The 19152-nt window shown below is 43.3% G+C and overlaps 1 protein-coding gene across 1 annotated transcript in view; it reads right to left on the reverse strand.

The window, feature by feature from the left end:
• Positions 1–1746: 1746 nt before the first annotated feature.
• Mocos (molybdenum cofactor sulfurase) overlaps positions 1747–19152 on the reverse strand; it is a 35791-nt gene continuing 18385 nt past the window's right edge. Inside the window, exons 8-15 of the mRNA XM_090353238.1 lie at positions 18363–18803; positions 17302–17464; positions 14839–14917; positions 11637–11761; positions 9418–9523; positions 7006–7144; positions 3779–3883; positions 1747–2011 (exon numbers count right to left, since the gene is read on the reverse strand). Of these exons, the coding sequence (XP_090209364.1) occupies positions 1859–2011; positions 3779–3883; positions 7006–7144; positions 9418–9523; positions 11637–11761; positions 14839–14917; positions 17302–17464; positions 18363–18803 (1311 nt within the window). The 3' untranslated portion in view covers positions 1747–1858. The remainder of the gene's footprint in view (positions 2012–3778; positions 3884–7005; positions 7145–9417; positions 9524–11636; positions 11762–14838; positions 14918–17301; positions 17465–18362; positions 18804–19152) is intronic.

Raw genomic sequence — 19152 nt, forward strand, 5'->3', positions numbered from 1 at the left:
TATCCCAGGGGCATTCTGTCAACCTAAGGTGTTGAATAGTGCTTCAGAGGATCCTCTAGAATCCTTGTATAGGACCCTGGTCTGAGCAACTGGATACAGCCAATAAGCAGGGTTCGCATCTCATCCCACCAGGCACTGAGGAAGACAGGCTCATGTGCATGATGCAGTGTGTCAGATCCTGGAAGAGTATGAGTTCCATCAATTCCAGTCTGGGCATTTTGCTGGTTATTTTAGATCTGGTATTTTTTTTGGACTTTCTGCCCAGGCCAGTTTCAAGCCACAGTCATCTAAATCACAGTATGCTGAGTAGCTAGGATTATAGGTATATACTCCCAGCACCTAGCTGATCTAACAAATACTTCCAAGTCATAAAACCCATAGCTATCTTCATTTACCTCCTCTTTCATTGATGTCAGGAAGCCCAGAATCAGAGGTGTACTTCATACCTCTCATTCTGCATGCCAGAAGAGGGCACAAGGACAAGGCTCCATCTCAACAACCCTGGAGAGCAGAGCAAGCCTCATTGTTCCCATCCTATGTACTGCAGGTTGCAGCACAACCAAGTTGCCTGAATCCTTAGCCTCTGAGTAAATAGGAAAAGGCACAAGCCTGAGCCTGGCACACTGAACAACTCAACAGCCTAGTGACAGTGGCACTGGCTTAGGAAGTGCTGTGGGAAGTAGAGAGCTGGATCTTGAAGCAGAGAAGAGACTGTCAAATGAACAGTCAGGCAAATGGTATTGAAGATGATCCACACATAAACAAGCTTCGGAAGGGGTTTGGCAGAGTTACGGCAGAAGTAACGTGTGTTCTCTACATTGTTCCACATGACAGCATTAAGGTCACAGAGAGAACTGTTTTCCTTTGCCAGTCCTGGGACTTTAACTCAAGGCTAGAGCACTGTCCTTGGGCTTTCTCGAGGCTAGAGCTCTACCACGTAAGCCACAGCACCACTTCTGGCTTTTTCTCTGTATGTGGTACTGAGGAATCAAACCTGGGTCTTCGTGCATGCTAGGCAAGCACTCTACCATTAGGCTACACTCCTGGATCCAGAGAGAACTTTTGAGAACTCAGTGTAACTACACTACAGAGTAAGCTATCTGCTACTCCCTAGACGTGTTCAACATCAAACTAAAGAAGCATTGGTAACCTGTGGCACAGATGAGATCCTTCAACTCTACACTTGTCTGTGGACTGAGATTTGGATGCTCTTGTATAGAGGGATAATGCTAGCCCATAAGCTCTGAGAGAGCACTGCTTACATTAGCTGACACTGATTGTAACTCCCTCATGCCTCATCCAGAAGGCAACAAGGTTGATGGCCAAAGTGAGGAAGCAAAAAGAGAGGTGATTAACTTATGCCTCGACTCCAAATATAAACATCTGGGATGAAACTCCCCCCTGAGGAATGTAGTCATGAAGTCTCCCTCTGAGCCCGAGCAGGCCCCCACCCCCTTCTCCTATTTTCAAAAGAAGTGATTAAGAACCCATTTCTCAGCACCAAAGTGGGGATGAGAGCATACACATTGTAAGAAAATGACAACCGACAATGGACTTATACTAGGTTCATTGTCCCCATGAGCTACTAAAAATGTCACCAGACTGTAACAAATCATTTTTCAGATCTATATGGCAGCCCCACAGGGTGTGAGCACAGCCTTCAGCCGGGCAGCCTCAGGAGTACTTTTCCATAGCATGGCTGATACACATACAGAGTGAAAAGAGCACAGCCTGCGCTCCCTCCAGAGGAAAGAAATGGTCTTTATTGGAAGGCCATTACCTACTGAATCAAGCTGCAGATCTTTATAGTAGTAGCGATTGCTATGAAAGAGAAACTTGAATGTATGCAACCAACACCTTAGGAGGTAAAATCCTGGTGTCTTTGGGAAGCGGGTGACTCCTGGCAGTGCACACTCTCCTTTACCACAGGGAGCACCTGGGACCCCACAGACAGGAAACACGGAGCCGATGACTCGAAAGACTTATGCATCAGGTACACGCCAAAGTTTGTCTGTCCATGAACAACGATAACAAGAAAGGCTTAGATTAGTTAGAAGTTAAATAATTTCATAAACAATAACAATATTCAACTAAACTAAAGTTACATCTCTACGAATATAGACTGAGACATGTAAATCATGCAGGAGGATCAAGATTGACTCAGAGCAGGAGGATGGAGATTGAAAGCCAGCCCAGGCAAATCATGAGCCAAACCCCATCTCAATCAGTAAGCTACAGGTCATGGCACATGGCTGTGATCCCAGCTACTATGATAGAGACCACAAGAAGGAGGATTGTGTTATAAGGCCAGCCCTATGCAAAACTACAAGACCCTACCATGAAAATCATTGAAGCTAACAGGTTGGGTGTATGGCCCAAGTGGAAGAGTGCCTGCCTAACAAGTGCAAGGTCCTGAGTTCAGATCCTAGTACCACCAAAGCAAAAGTAAGCCACTCTCCACAGAAAAGAACTCTTAGGAGGACATAAAAATGTTCTCAAGGCTGAGCACTATTGGCTCATAACTGCAATCCTAGCTATTCAGGAGGCTGAGATCTAAGGATTGTAGTTGAAAGACAACCCAGGAAGTAAAGTTCATGAGACTCTTATCTCCAATTCATCTCCTCCAGAAAACTGCTAGCAATGCTATGGGTCAAAGTGGTAGAGCACTAACCTTGAACACAAAGAGCTCAGGGACAGAACCCAGGCCCTGAGTTCAAGCCCCATAAATGACAAAAAAAAATGGTCCCAGGAATAAGTCTGGGAATGTTCCCTTGCTCCAAGTTAGGGGACAGAGCCAAGTTAGTTTCTTAAGATTTCTGCACACAGGTTAAGCATACACAGGAATTTCCTGTACTCTCTTGTCAACTTAGTCTATCTAATTTTTTATTGTGCATGTAAGGATAACAGCAATGCTGAGAAATAATACTTTGATGGATAGTAGTGTTTGTGCTAACCCCTCCTCTCTCCAGGAAACCGGTATAGGACAGGCTCAAGGCCCAACATTCTCAGTTTCTGCAGCTCCCATCAACTGGGCATACTTGTTGCCATAGCATTCAAATAGAAATGTTCTGAATACCTAGCTCACATCTGTACAGAAACCTGTGTAAACTAAATACCATACAAACCCCTGCTCTTCCAGGCTCTGGAGATTGAACCCAGGGCCTTATATATCTTAGGTAAGAGCGCTATACTGACCTCCATTCCCAGCTCTAAAAATTGCTTTAGGCAGGTGACCAAAGGTTCACACCTATCATTCTAGCTCATTAAGAAGCTGAGATCTGAGGAACATGGTTTAGAGTTAGCCAGGGCAGTGAAGTTCTTAAGACTCTTACCTCTCATTAACCACCCAAGACCCAAAAGTGGGGCTATAGTTCAAGGGGTAGAGCTCTAGCCCTGAGCAAATAAAGCTAAAAGACAGTGCTCAGGCCCTGTGAGTTCAAGCCCCAGGACCAACACACACACACACACACAGAATTAACTGCTCTGGGTAATCAAGTTACTGAAGCTAAGAGACATTCATACTAAGCTATTTTACTCTTCAGGAACTCTCTGGGGTGGAGAAAATAATGGTCAAGGGAGTAGAAAGTAAGAAACTGAATAGAAAGGAAAATATGATAGGGCCAGGAACAAGGTAAAAAACCTAAAGGTAGCCATTAATGTTGGGAAGTACAGCAAATTACTCCCTGCTAAGAATTACTCAGCCCTATTATAGTGTAGTCTCAGTGGCAAGACTATACCAAGATCTTAAAACACAGTGTCCTGCTGCAGTTGTGTTTACCTTTCTCTTGCGACTCTCTGAAAGTTTTTGGAAAACATTTTGGTTTCGTTGCCCCGTTTTTTGGTCAATGCAGATCATCTGGCATCTGTGACAAGGCCCCACCACCTAGGAGGTGAGAATGGAGAAGGCAGTGTCATCACAAACGTTCCTAGACCCTCATACCTCACATAGATGAATCACAAAGGTGCATCCAATACCCCGAGTCTGAAAGTGGTCCCTCCGAGTGCATGCTGGGAAGATCTGCAAGTGTCTGTCAGCTGCAAGGTTAGTGCACAGACTCTCTAGAGAAAGAAGACTGTGTGGCAAGCATGACAGTTGTCAGGAAATGAGGGTAATCTGAGTAAGAAAAGCACTCAGGGATGGAGAGGACAAACTGGCAGAACAGAGGCTACCAATGAGCCAGCACTGGGCCACTAGGGAAAAAAGCCATCAGAAAGATGCTTCTGGAGAAGGATGGACAGTGGATTTTCTTTAAAATTTTTTCTCTTCTACTCACTCATAGGTAAATACAGATGGTGCCCTGAAATTAGAAACCCTCACCTAATCTGGATGTATCCTTGGCTTTTTCCTGTCACTCTCATTCCTGTCACTCTGGCTCAGAACAGTTAAACAATCGAAATATAAACTCAAGATTCCCAGGCCACTTAAGCAGCAAAGAATGCCATAACGGAGGTGTGGCAGTCCTGGCCTGTGATGGCGAGGCAGGACTGTAACCTCTGCAGCCCTCACTTGCTCCTCCAGCAGCTTAGCTGGATTTAATGAGGATGTTACACACTGGGTCTAAGATGTCAAACTCAGGCCTGCCTCTCAGTCAAGCTCAAAAGTGGAAATGAAAGTTAGGCGCCAGTGGCTTATGCCTGTAATCCTAGCTACTCAAAAAGCCAGTAGTGGAACTGTGGCTCAAGTGGTAGAGCACTAGCCTTGAGCACAAAAAGAGACCCAAGGACAGCACCTAGGTCCTGAGTTCAAGCTCTTGGACAGGCACACACAAAAAAAGTGGAAGCTATCCCTGTTACACGCAAAGATCCCATAGATAAAATGGGGAAAGGGCAGCACTGTATCCAGAAACATCTTAGTTTTTCTTTCTTGAAAATGACAGGTCCCTGGGGCCCTTAAAGCACCTACCAGGCCCAGGCTCAACCTCCAGTTGCCACTCATTCAATATCTTAGGTAAAACTACTGTCACTTTGTTGGAAAAGACCTCTTAAAATAATTCCTCAAGCCAGGTGCCAGTGGCTCATACCTGTAATCCTAGCTACTCAGGAGGCTGAGATCTGAGGATCATGGTTCAAAGATAGCCAGAGCAGAAAAGTCCCAGTGAGAGTCTCATCTCTAATTAACCACCAGGAAATTGGAAGTGGTGCTATGGTTCAAAGTGAGAGCTAGCTGTGAGCAAAATCAGCTCAGGGACAATACCCAGGCCCTGAGTTCAAGCCCCACAATTGACTAAAAAGAATAAGAACAATAATAACTCCTCAAATGATAAAGAAGTAGACATTTTCCGGACTCTATTCCAATACAAATACAAAGATGACAAGCTTCTTACAACATTCCTTTTCAACATTTTTCTGGTGCTTTGACTTACTGCTATCTTCAACACTTATTTGCTAGCCCACACCCTCATTGAATAAGAAGTAAAAATAACACAGAAATGCAATGCATTAGAGAAGAGCAGTTGCCTCTCCTCCTTATCCTCACAGACAAATGAACTAAGGAGCTGTGAGCCATCTCTCATCTCACATGGTGTGGAACCACACCTGCACCTGTGTGGATGCACAACACACAGGGATATCTTCCCACATGAGAATGTGACAGCCACATCCTCAGCCTGTGCATACAGCTTCCTCCATGGATGGCCTAGAATTCCCCAGATATACTGTGTGTGTGCTTAACTCCTCTTCTTTGAAGTCATGTAACCTATTTCTAGTGCATGGACAGTGTCAATCATGTGACTTCAGATTGTAACTGCCACACCTCTCTTTCCTGCATGGAAGTTTTTAAGGGTCCATCAACACAAATGAGATGAAACCAACAGGCATACAAATAGTTAGGACTTGATGATATCTAGACAAAACTGCTTTCCGGAAGAGATGTGTCAGTCCTGCCTTACATGGGAGACTATTAAAATATACTTTTTTTTAGTACTAATACTAGGGATTGATCTCAGGGCCTGGGAGCTGACCTTGAGATTTTTTGTGCAAGGTTAGTGTTCTACCACTTGAGCCATAGCTCAACTGTCTGCTTTTTTTGTGTGGGTTAATTGGAGATAAGAGTCTCATGGACTTTCCTGCTCACACTGGCTTTGAATCAGGATCCTTAGCTTCTGAGTAGTGAAGATTACAGGCGTGAGCTACTGGTGCCCAACCAAACTGTGGCTAGGACTACATGGTATGGTTGTGGGATAATTACATTTCTTATGTGCACACTAGGCTGTTAATAATAATACAAGAAAATTTGGTAATATGTCTTTGTACCCTTATATGCTCTGGAGAGGTAAGCAGTTTGTTCATAATATGACTATGTGATGGGTCACCTTCCAAGGAGGTAACCCCTGAACAGAGTCCCTGGAGTAACATGCCAAGCAAAATGGAAAGCAAGGGCAAAGGTATGGAGGCAGGAAGGGTAGCGTGTTACAAGGATGGAGAAAAGATCAATATCAGAAGCAGAGTACTAATGGAGCAATGAGCTGAGAGAGACCAGCAGAGTCCAGTTTCCAGGGACGTCACCAGCCCAATGAGGAACACAGAGTGTAGCCTAAGACTTTCTTCTTTTTTCTCATGTAGTTGAAGCCTTTGGTGAAGATTTGGGAGCCTAAAGCCTGGGGAGAGGTGACATTGGATGATTTATCTCTGACTACCATTTTCTCCCCAGCCATCATCAAGGGCACAAAAGAAGGCAGAAGAAGACAGGAGCAGCCATGGACCCCAAGGAACTTCACACTGCCACAAAGCACAGCAAGGGTCGGGAGGGTGAGATCTCATAGACATAAATATTCTAAGGTGAAGCACAGAGCCCTTGGGTCCATGCAGAGGGCACATTTTCTGTGTGTGCAGAAAACTGCCTGATGCACCCTCATAGGGGGATGAATGGGAATGTCCAACAGGTGTCCCAGAAATGCTGAGATGTGGGGGTTACAAAATAAGGTTGGTGGTGGGAAGATTTGGGGGTTGAGGTCAATCATTAACGACTTCCCTTGGGGAAGGACTACAGAACTGTTTGGCACTTACCTGAAAATGCAAAGACCCGACTGAAACTTCATCCCATCTCTCTTCTTCAAATGCCCTTGTTCCATTCATGATAATATTGGCCCGGAAACGTGAGATGAGATCTTTCATTGGGAATTCTTCTTTCTTTCCATTCTCATCACTGTTTTAGACATACCAAGAACAGCACGAGGGGGGAGAATGACAAATAATGTTATAATATAATAATTCAACATTCCTGCTGTGTGCTGCTTGACTTTCTCAGCCCTACTCTGGCCCTGGATGGTCACCATGCACATACCATGAGTGCTATTTATGGCCATCAGACCATTGGTTAAAGACACATCAAGAGCTCAGAGAGAAGCCTATAAGAGGCAGGCAATTGGTGAGCAGATCTTAGCTGCAGAGATGGATGGCTTAGAAACCAGGGGAAAGAGAGCAAGTGAGTGAATTTCTGAGACAAAACACAGTTTTATGAAGTGGAATGTGTCAAAGTATTTAAAGAGCTCTCAACAGACTGAACTGCCAAGGACCTAAAAAGATCGAAGACCACGTGGTCTTTTGGATATTAAAATATCATAAAGAGGGCTAGGAGTGTGGCCTAGTAGTAGAGTGATTGCCTAGCATGCATGAAGCCTTGAGTACAATTCCCCAGTACCACATAAACAGAAAAAGCCAGAAGTGGCTTTGTGGCTGAAGTGGTAGTGCACTAGACTTGAGAAAGCTCAAGGACAGTGGTCAGGCTCTGAGTTCAGGCCCCAGGACTAGTAAAAAAATTATAAAGAAAGAGAGAGGGGGACCCGGAGTATGGACTAGTGGTAGCATGCCTGCATAGCATGCATGAAGCCCTGGGTTGCATTCCTGGGTTCCACATACACAGAAAAACCTGGAAGTGGTACTTTGGCTCAAGTGGTAGAGCACTAGCCTTGAGAAATCCCAAGGACAGTGCTCAGACCCTGAGTTTAAGCCCCAGGACTGACAAAGAAAGAAAGAAAGAAAGAAAGGAAGAAAGAAAGGAAGAAAGAAAGGAAGAAAGAAAGAAAGAAAGAAAGAAAGAAAGAAAGAAAGAAAGAAAGGAAGAAAGGAAGGAAGAAAGGAAGAAAGGAAGGAAGGAAGGAAGGAAGGAAGGAAGAAAGAAAGATGATAGATACTATTCTTCACTTGTATCCTATTTGCTGTTTTAACCAACATTTGATAGATATTTTTGCCATTTTTATTTAATTTTTTTCCTTCCACAAAGTTCCACAAAATGGCCTCTGTACCTCCGTTCGTTTCTCACCCCACCCTGCACACAGATCTTTGAGGTCCTCCTAACATCTGGGCCCTTGGAAGAGCACAGGTAAAGTGTGAGCAGTTAGGAGCATCCGTTCTATCTAATAAAATAAAACTCACCCGCAATTCACTTTTAATGCTTTCATATCCACTCTTTTTCAGCTAAAAGTGAAGTAGGATGTGGCTCCTAGAGACCGTGGGAGGGTAGGCAACGAAATTGGGTGGAGTGGGTAGCAAAGTGAGACAATGGGATGTTTCTTTAAAACAGAAAGAAAGCTAGGCATTCTTCAACAAGAATCAATGGAAGACACTACAGTTTGCATTTGAAGTGTTCTCAAAGGTCATGTGGAAAGGCTCAGCCCCAGCACAGCGCTATCAGGAGCTGGTGAGGCCTCATAAGAGGGTCTTTGAGTCATGAGGGGATGGCCTGAAGGAGACTGTGGAACTTACATCTCTGTTTTGTTGTTGTTGTTCCTCCACCATGAGGTGACTGGTTGTGATCCACCAAACATTCCTGCCATTATAAGTACCACAGCAGACCCAAAGGAATGGGGTCAACTCAACACAGACTGAATTCCCTAAAAACTGTGAGTCAAAATAAACCTCTTTCATTTGCTAAGGTCTTTGTTATGTTAATAGTAAGCTGATGATTATGGCTTGAATGTGAAGTGTCGCCCTCATCACCACCGATTCATGTTTTGAATATTTAAACCCCAACTGGTCATGCTACTTTAGGAGGTTATAGAAATTTTAAGAGTGACTTAACTGGAGGAAGTAGAGTCAGTGAGAGCAGGTCCTTAGGGGTACCTCGTCCCAGATCCCTCTCTCCTTCCCTCTTTCCCTCCCTTCCTTCTTCTCTTTCCCAATCCCCTCTCCCTTCCTCGCTTTGCCCTCCCCCCACTTCTTTCTCTCTTTCCTCCTTTTAGTTTTCTCTTGGGTATCTTGTCACAGGCATGCAGAAGTAACTAATGCATTGATTAGCATAGAGGATTAAAAAAGATAAACCTCAGCAAGATTCATGGGAACAAGAAGTTTTCTGAGTTCTCTGAGCCTCAGTTTCTCATCTGTTACTAAAGGGTCTGAATTCATTGTCTCTCAGATCTTTCTTTTCCAGGTGAGTACCAGGCCAACTACCAGGAGCAAATAGTCATACATGGATCTTACCTGGTATTTAATTGCTTCTGAAGTTCCATAACACTTGATGTGTTTATCAGCAGATACTGAGCTTCATTCACCAGAGAAAGGGAGGTGGTGGTGCTAGACAACTGATCTGAAAACCATGGAGCATTGAAAAGAGCAATTACTTTCTTGGAACTCTGCTAAATCTTGTTTACATGGATATGCATCTTAGACACTATCTACAAGGGAATAAAAATGGCCCCTTGGCAAAAGCAAAAACATTCAAAAGATCTCAGGAAACAGAAAGGAAAGTGAGTTTCTAGCATACTCTAAAATAATCTAGAGAAAATAGCAATCAAATGTTGATGTGAAATAAATTCTTCCAGGAAAGAATGCTTGCAGGCACTTCTTGGAAGAAGCGGGAGTAAAGTAATGCACCTACTACCTGATTAATGTAACTGTAACCCCTCCTTATCATAACAGTAAAAAAGGGGGGGAATGCTGGGGTAAGCATGCCCTTCTTCACACACAAGCAAGGGAGAGGGGCTTTGTGGGGACAGAAGGCCAAGAAAGAGCTTCTAAATCTACATTAACTATAGATATAAACAGTAGAAATTATTTAATCATTGAAATGAAAGAAATTATTGAAATAAAATCTCAGATGCATTCAAAACTGCTGGCAGCTTACCACCAGCTTCATCTAATGGGCCCACTGTCACTGTCCTTATCTAAGATACTGATAGAAGGGGAAGGTGGGCAGGGCCTCCTGAGCATCTCCAGACTAGGACTGTGGACCCCAAAGTACACAAAAGTGTCCAAACTCTACATCTCCAATTTATCAAAGGGGTCATCTTTACTAAAATGGCTCTGCCCCAGAAAGGCGTACAATCTCAGCCTCTCCACAAAGTGCCTTTTTCCCTGTCACCGAGCAAAGGCCACAGGTCCTGAAGGCACCCTGCCTCTGGGCGCTGACAATCTCAAGGATGGCAAACAAAAGCCCTTTTCAAACCCTGGAGCTGAGAAAATAAAAAGTCTGTAAAGCCGAGGCCAATCATCCTCTGTGGGTCGGATGGATTCCAAATCCTCACTACCCACAAAACTGCAGAAAGTAATTAAATCGTCAAGTGACAGATGATGAAAGGCATTTTCATGTTAGGTCCCTGTGCTCTGGTCAGACTTTAGAAGAGAGATTTGAGTAATTATGTATTAACAAAACTCCTTCTTTTCCCAGCACTTTCTCACTTCAACAAGATTTCTCAGGAGATAGAGATGTCTGTTGTTGGCAAGTTTGGCCACAGTTGACAATAATTGATGGGTGTGAATGATCAGTAAGGGATTTCCACTATTAATTTCTGTTTTTAACTCTTTTTACTCTTTATGTTTAATAATTATTTTCTTCTAAATGTATACTATTACTTGTATTGATCAGCTAGGTACTATTAATATTATAAGAACTCAGTTTGGCTGGGTACTGGTGACTCATATCTATAATCCTATCTATTCAAAGCCAGCCCAGGTAGAAAGTCCAAGACTCCTATCTCCAATTAAAGCCAAAAATGGAAGTGCAGCTCAAATGGTAGAGTGCTGGCTTTGAGCAAAAGGAGCCCAGGGATAACAACTAGGCCCAGAATTCAAGCCTGAATACTGGCAAAAAAAAGAAAATAGAAAAAAATTAGTGGAAGAAATTCTTTAACAGACCTTAATGGTCCGATCTGACTTCAAACATTTTTCTTTTCCAAGCCCAGTCCTGGAGCTTGAACTCAGGGCCTGGGCACTGTCCTTGGATAGCTCAAGGCTAGTACTCTGCCACTTGAACCACAGTGCCACTTCCAGCGTTTTCTGTGTATGTGGTACTACAAGTGAAATTATAAAATTTTCCAATTTCAAATTCTCCCTGAGTTCTCATCCCTGAGAAGTGCTCATTCCTATGAGCACCCCTTCTCCCCAATACACTCTCTCTCTCTCTCTCTCTCTCTCTCTCTCTCTCTCTCTCTCTCTCTCTCTCTCTCTCTCTCTCTCTCTCTCTCTCTCTCTCCCTCTCCCTCTCCCTCTCCCTCTCCCTCTCTAAATTATGCTTCTAAACACACAGAACTCAGAGGCAGAAGTTTTGAACAGAAGTGAGAAGGCTTCCCTATACGTTCCTGGGCCTTCTTAAAAAGTCTGTAGATCCTCTAGCTCTTGCTACAAAAGACATACCACCCCTGCTGTCTGCACATGAGCAAGCCAGGACCTCATTCCTCTAAGAGTCTGTGCTAAATGCATACCTTTTCCGGGTTTCTTCTTAACATTTCGTTGGAAGTTTGAACTCTGTCTGATTAAATGACATGGACGGCCAAAAAACTTGAACAACCATTTTGAAATTTCTTCTCCACAATCGTAAGTATTTACCCTTGATGAGGGGGAGGAATAAAGAGGGGTGAGCTTTTGCATAGTGCTTCTTTAAACAATAATTCTAGATGCAATTTAAAATGACAGAATACTACACTAGACTCTCGGAGACGGTAGCGGGAGCAACTGGGAGAATTACAAGTCACAAGAAGACCTGTGCTGTGGGCTTACAGGAAGCTTTCAGATCAGATCAAAAGCTTTGCAAGATCCTCCTAGAAGGGCTTGAGTTTTTTTTATTTATTGACTCTGAGAGGCTTAGAATTTGAGGCTTAGAATGATAGTTTGCTCTAAGAATTTGTGTCTTTGGTGTTTTGCAATGGGACTGATTAAAACATTTTTTCTCCCAGTCAGATCATCACAGGCTGCTATGTCTGGTTTGCAAAATTAATTCTGTGTCAATAAAATACTGTGAGGGGTGTGTTTACTAATTAGATGTTTTAAAACCCTAAAATCCTCTGGAATCCTCTTATTTTATGTCTGTGGGCTTATATTCAAGGCCTTATGTTCACTAGGCTGGCATGGTACCATTTGAATCATGCCTTCAGTTCTGATTTTTGTTAGTTGTTTTAGAGACAGTTTCTTGACTATGCCTGGCCTCAAACTATTACCCTCCAGACCTCAACCTTCAGAGAAGCTAGGATTGTGGATATGTGCCATTAGCAACCAGACTTCTAGAATCTTTTAAAAGGCAGCTGCCAGGTAGTAGAGATGAGGAGAATCATAGTTTTAGGCCATCCTGGAAAAAAGTGACACCACCATCTCAACCAACAATTCAGACATGGTAGAATGCACCTGAAATTACAGGTACAAGAAAGGGATAGGTAGGAGGATCACTAGCCAAACCCAATCTCTGGGAAAAACCACACAAGATTCTATACAAAAACATAAAGCAAAACAGAATTGGAGACATGGCTCAAATAGTAGAGGGCCCAACTTGCAAGAGCAAGAGTTCAAATCCCAGTATTGGTGGGGCAATAGATCGAAAAAAACTAATTTTTACTAAGAATAGTTAGCATCCTATTATAAAAGGGAAGGCCATTACTTTATGGTCCTCTCTTCTGTGCTTTGAGAGACTTGGCACCTAAGCTCAGGATTGAACACCCACAGTTCTGAGCAGAAATAGATCTAACCTCTAGCTAAATGAAAAGCTCATTAATCAGAGTGCTTCCTTCTTCTCAAGTACAGCCAAGAAAAATGTACACTCAGGGGTGTGCCTGAAAGATAACAGCCCCTTCCCTAGAGGGCTAGTTTTTCTTTACCAAGTCTAATCTAGTAGCATGCAAATGTACTGAGTCAAAGCTCATCGCCCTAATCAAAAATGTGCTGTAGTGAATGTTTAAATTGGGGGAAAAAGTGAAATTAGTACACTTTATAACAAGAAAGCAGCCAACCTTTTGACCTCCAGGTACACATTAGAGCAAGAAAGTGGCCCCAAGCTTCAGCTCTCAGGGTGAAGTGCAGCACAACTCTGGACTCAGTTCTGTCAACACTAACTATCCTGGGTGAAAAGCCCTTTTTATTCCCAGAGGGCTCCTCTGCAGGACATCCAGGGTCACCGATTGCCTGGGTGGAGTTTGGATGCAGCTTTAGTATTTCACCTATCATGTCGTGACTTGCATGGCTGCATATGTTCACACTAGTGAGGAAGGAAATTAATTTATTTCAAATCTTTGCAGTAGCACCATCTTTAGTAAGCTATGTACAGTCATCAGATGCTTTATTAGGAAGGGAAAATTCATTGGTATTCAGTGGGCTAGGTTTCCTGTGACTTGGAAATATGCTATTCCGCCTTGCCAGGTGCAAAACAGATTTAGATCACAGGGATATAGACATCTGATATATTAAGATTATAAACATGCAGCATTAAAAAAAAAAAAATAAGAAGCTGGGGCCCAGGAGTTGGGCCTAGTGGTAGAATGCTTGCCTAGCATGAAAAAAGATCCAGGTTCCATTCCTTGATACCACATACATAGAAAAAGCCAGAAGTGGTGCTATGGCTCAAGAGGCAGAATGCTAGCTTTGAAGGAAAAAGCCCAAGGACAGTACTCAGGCCCCAGAGTTCAATCCCCAGGACTGCCATGGTGACATGCCTATAATACTAGCTATTTGGGAGGTAAAAATCAAGAAAACTATGGTCCAGGCCCAATAAGGCAAAAACGCAACATCCTTTCTCCCAAAAAGGAAAAAATAAAGGGCTAGGGTATGTCTCAAGTGATAGCACACCTACCCAGAAAATACAAGACCATGAGTTCAAACTCCAGGGCAGCCAAAAATAAAAATACATAAATAAATAAAATAGAAATGATATTATCCTTAACATCATTCACATTTCCTAGATATTAGCAGGTGATTTATCACTAGTAACCCAATGAGATTCATAACCCTGTGATACCTACCTTACAAGTTTATCAACTCAGTGTTCCGCTTTAGAAACCTGAGGGATATCGTGATAACTCCTTATCCTCATCCAATCCCTCAGCTCCATCAGGAGATTCTCTTTCCAGAATATATGTCCAGGGCCCAATTTTTGCCCCAGCCCTGGTCCACAGCTGCATTCCATCTCACCAAGTGCTTAGTGGCCTTCTCACATTCACCTGGATCTAACCACTCCATACCCACCAACCTTTGAAAAGTTTGTGGCCCCTAAAATGTTTCCCTGCTTCCCACTTCATCCAATCCCATGTTCCTGCATGCAGTACGATCTCAGACCCTGCAAGGGTGACTCAGAGAGGGATCGAAAACAAATGGTACATTGGGGAGGAGATAAATACTGCAGGGAAAATGGAAACAAGGGCCTGGCTTCTATATGTGCTCAGGTGGCCCTTTGAGAAAAGAACGTTAGATGAAGGTCTCCCTGGTTAAAGAAAGACAGACAGATGTACATACTAGGGGGAAGGGAAATAAGGCCTGTGGTGTTTATAAATAGGCAAGAGCATTACAGGAAGAGAGAGCACCTAGTACAGACTTGAGAAGGGAGGGGGTTGCACATCCACTAGACAGAAGGTATGACAGTGGACAGGCCAGGCAAAGCCACGCTCTCTTCCCCTCTGTGTCATTATGGCCAATTCACACACTCACCTGTCTGCACACACTTTGCTTTGGTAAATCTGAGCCTGTCCGCTGTCTTCCTCAAGAGGCACTTCTATAGGCTCCATCCCTAATGAGCAAAGATAAAGGCACATCTATCACCATGCAAACTGAGTATATGTGTATGTCAAAGTCCATTATCCTGAGATGTTCCAGACTTTGAATGCCATTGGAATTCAACGTGTCATTATAACAGTGATTTTCTTCATCATTATCTGTACCACCTATAGCTGGTGCCTTAAATCTCTTTCTCATGCAAGATCGTACACTGAAGCCATCACATTCATAGACCTGGGGTAGGGGGGCCTCTGGAAAGGCCTGAGAAAAGTTTCTTGTTCCATCTGACGCCACACGCTGAGACCCTTGCTCTCTGTGCCGTTCTTTAGTAATGAACAGGCAGGCATATAAGCTCAAGAGATAAAGATATCAGCATAGAGCATCGATTCTCACGGCCCCTGGGAGTCAGCATCGAACTGGATTTGAGCTGCTTTAAAAAAAAAAAAAAAAAAAAAAGATACTAGGATTCCGCCTCACTCCAGTTAGAATGGCCAGGATCAAGAAATCTAATAACAACAGATGCTGGAGGGGATGTGGCCAGGCGGGATCACTACTACACTGTTGGTGGGAGTGCAAACTCATTCAACCACTATGGAAAGCAGTATGGCAGTGCCTCAGAAGAGTAAACATAGAGTCCCCTATGACCCAGCAATTCCACTACTTGGCATTTACCCAATCGTCCAGAAACAAAGACATACTAAATCCACTATCACAACTATGTTCATTGCAGCACTGTTTACCATAGCAAAGATATGAAACCAATCCAGATGCCCCTCAGTTGATGAATGGATCAACAAGATGTGGTATTTGTACACAATGGAATTCTATGCTGCTGTCAGAAAGAAAGACATCGCCCCATTTGTAAGGAAATGGAACGACTTAGAAAAAAATCATATTAAGTGAAGTAAGCCAGACTCAAAGGAACATAGGCTCAATGGTTTCACTCATTTGTCATAATCAGTAGAAACCTTGGGCTCTCATAGCAGAGATTTACAATAGAACAAAATCTACATACATAAGGCCATATAGAATAACGCTAAAAGTAAGGACCTCAGAATATAGAAACAAAAGCCATATAATGAATGATTGTTGTCCTTAATGTACTATGCTATCTCTTATCTCTTTTGCTGTCCTTTGGTTATCTCATATTGTTACAATATTTCACCTTGTTATCTGATATATTTTATATATGCTTAATTGGTTATTTGAAAATGGATAGGGAAGGGGGAAATCAAGATGAGCGGGGGAAGGGAGGAGGGAAATGGGGACCATGACATTGAGAAAGGGTATCAATGTTTGTGAAGTAATGCACTTTCTGTCTGGTGAATATAATGTAACACTTCTAATAATTACAATAAAAATATATGGAAAAATAGCAAAAAAAAAGATACTAGGTTAATGGGAATGGAGATCTAGTCATTTTTCCTTACAATGTGTGCATGTGTGTACACACATATATCTATACACAGACAGATATATATATAGATACATATGAGTGTGTGACATGTGTTCCATAAAAATTGCTGTTAATATCTTGGGCATATGAACTTGAATAAAGGGTACTATAACTAATTGTGGGTGGCTCATGCTTATAATTGTAGCTACTTGAAAGGTGGGGATCATGGTTCCAGGCCAGTGCAGGCACCAGATTCCATTTTTCTAAATGTTAGACAGCTTACCACCCCCCCAAAAAAACCAATCAGCCAGAAAATATTAATGCCTGAAAGACATGTTATAATGAGGGAAAGAAAAAGAGAATGTAAGCATAAAGAATATCATATCATTCCAAGTTTATACATCTTTATTTCCTATGTGTGTATGTACGGATGCATGCATGTATTTACTTGGAGACAGGGTCTCACTATACAGCCCAATCAAGCTGGCCTTCAACTTGTGAATCTTCTGCCTCAGCCTCCCATGTGCTGATATTCCACCCTTCTCTTTCTGATTTTGACAATTGGATTAGTCCCTTTTCTTTCCAGAAGTTTGCCAACACAGAAGGATATACATTTTTCTTTCTTTGGTCCATCTTAGGGCTTGAACACAGGAGCCTGGGCACTGTCCTTGAGCTCTATTCAAGGCTAGCACTCTGCCACTTTAAGCCACAGCTCTACTTCCAGTTTTCTGCTGGGTAATTGGATATAAGAGTCTCACAAAACATCCTGCCCAGGCTGGCTTTGAACCATGATCCTGAGATCTCAGCCTCCTATGTAGCTAGGACTTCAGGCTTGAGCCACCAGCACCCAGAAACAAACTTTCTATTGTCTCTCCTACACACCAGTTCACTTACTTCAGGATAATTTTAATATTTGGTAGATGAAATGACATTCTTTTACTTGTATCAAAGTGTGAGCACCACTCTCAATGTGCTCTGTGGGAAATGAAGCCCTCTGATACCTTCCGCTTTGATGACCATCCTCCCTTCCTGCAGGTTAATGAAAGGCTGGATCAGGCAGAGCCGTGGCTCCTGCTTCTGATTCAGGCAAACACCGTTGTGATTCACAATCATCCAGCTCCGGTCAAAGAGCAGCCCTTGGTTTCCTATAGGCCACTTGGTCACCTAAACAAAAAGGAAGTTATGTTTTAGGCCAAAGATAAGCTTCACAGTATTGCACAAATCCAGGCAGAGTTTGGGAATTCCCATATACCCCTGAAGGAGAGACAGAGGAGATAAACATAAAACTAAGTTGGCAGTGTAAAAAGAATAGCATGGGAGTGAGCTGCCTGTTTTCATCTCCCAGCCTTCTCCACTTCAGCTTGTGTTCAAGATAGGGAGGGCACACGAATGCCTGACATTACAGAGGCAAGAGCCTATGGTGAAAAGCAGATGTCTGTCCTATCGGATCTCCAGCTTCATCCTGTGGACTCCTGCTTTCTGTATCCCTTTCTGTTGTGGTGGAGGCCTGTCCAGACATGGGTCTTGCACAAACTGGGGTTGGGAAATAGCCACCAAGTTGGCCAGCAAAGCCAGTCTTCACACTCTCTGTGCTTGTCCTACAGAATACAACCCACATGGAAAATCACAGTCTGTCTCGCCAACAGGAGCATGGAGCCCTCACCTGCCTCTGTTCAGGAACAGTGGAAATTTACTTGTTTATGCAGGGCCAACCAATAGCAATGCCTTAGATATGCCCAATGAGAAGCCAGAGAGCCTGAAGATATGTGATGGAATGCTATAGTTAGGAACCAGCACCTGCACTCAGTGAAAGGCACAGCTAGAATAAATACCAGAGACTAAGCGTTCACCACCCAGAATCACTCTTCTTAGTAAACAAAATGTAGCATATATCAAGAAAGGCAGAATAAGATCAGAGGTTTTTTGGTAGCAAATAGGTTCATTTGTGATTTTTTTTTAATTTTCCATGATTTACTTGCCACATTTTTTATCAGAGAGAGAGAGAGGCTAAAAGGAAACAAAAAGCTGGTGTTGCTATGTGTGCTGCAGTGAAAGCCATTACCTCAAATGCAGCACAGGATTTGATGGGGTAAAGGCAAATTCTGGTGACAACAGGGAGCTCAGGGCTCCTATTCAGGACACCTGCAGGTTCCTCCACTGGGAACTGCCAGGTGCTGGACACTTCTTTCAAAGGTGGATGCGAGGGGTGGGAGTTGTTCCAAATCCTGGAGTCTGAGTGGTGGTCTTCCTCAGGTGAGAGACAGTGACTGTTGGGGATGGCAGGCTCATCCTGTGCCTTGTCCTCTGTTGATTTGGCCCCAGGCTCCCCAGTTCTGGCCTTAGAAACAGGCTGGTGACCTGATGAGTGAAGGGAGAGGGCTACCATAAACTTGAGAAAGGCCTCAGCATCCTCCGCAGTGGACATGTATCCAAAGGAAATCCTCACAGAACCCGTGGGTCGTCCATCTATGAGATCAATGTGGTCGCCACACACATGCCCAGCCTGGAATAAGGGAAATCACATCGTCAGATGTACTCATGTCTCATGGATTAGAAACTGTTTTATAAAAGCAAACTGTGACGATTTTTTAAATTAGCCTAGGAAAACAGACTTGCAACACCAATGTGCTGTGTAGCTGAGACTGTTCAAGCAATGCATGCTCAGAGGCCCAATTCCCAGACCTCCCATGGACTGGCTGTGAATTGGAGCCAATTAAAGAGTTTAACAGAAATACTTCATGGAAAACATTTATTCAAAGACCATGGCAGTAGCTGATGGCTCAAGCCTGTCATCCTAGCTATTCAAGAGACTGAGATCCAAGGTTCCAAAGACAGCCCAAATTAATCCAAGA

This window comes from Megascapheus bottae, chromosome 19 (genome assembly GCF_031878675.1).
Source record: "Megascapheus bottae isolate mThoBot1 chromosome 19, mThoBot2.hap1, whole genome shotgun sequence".
Classification (NCBI taxonomy): domain Eukaryota; kingdom Metazoa; phylum Chordata; class Mammalia; order Rodentia; family Geomyidae; genus Megascapheus; species Megascapheus bottae.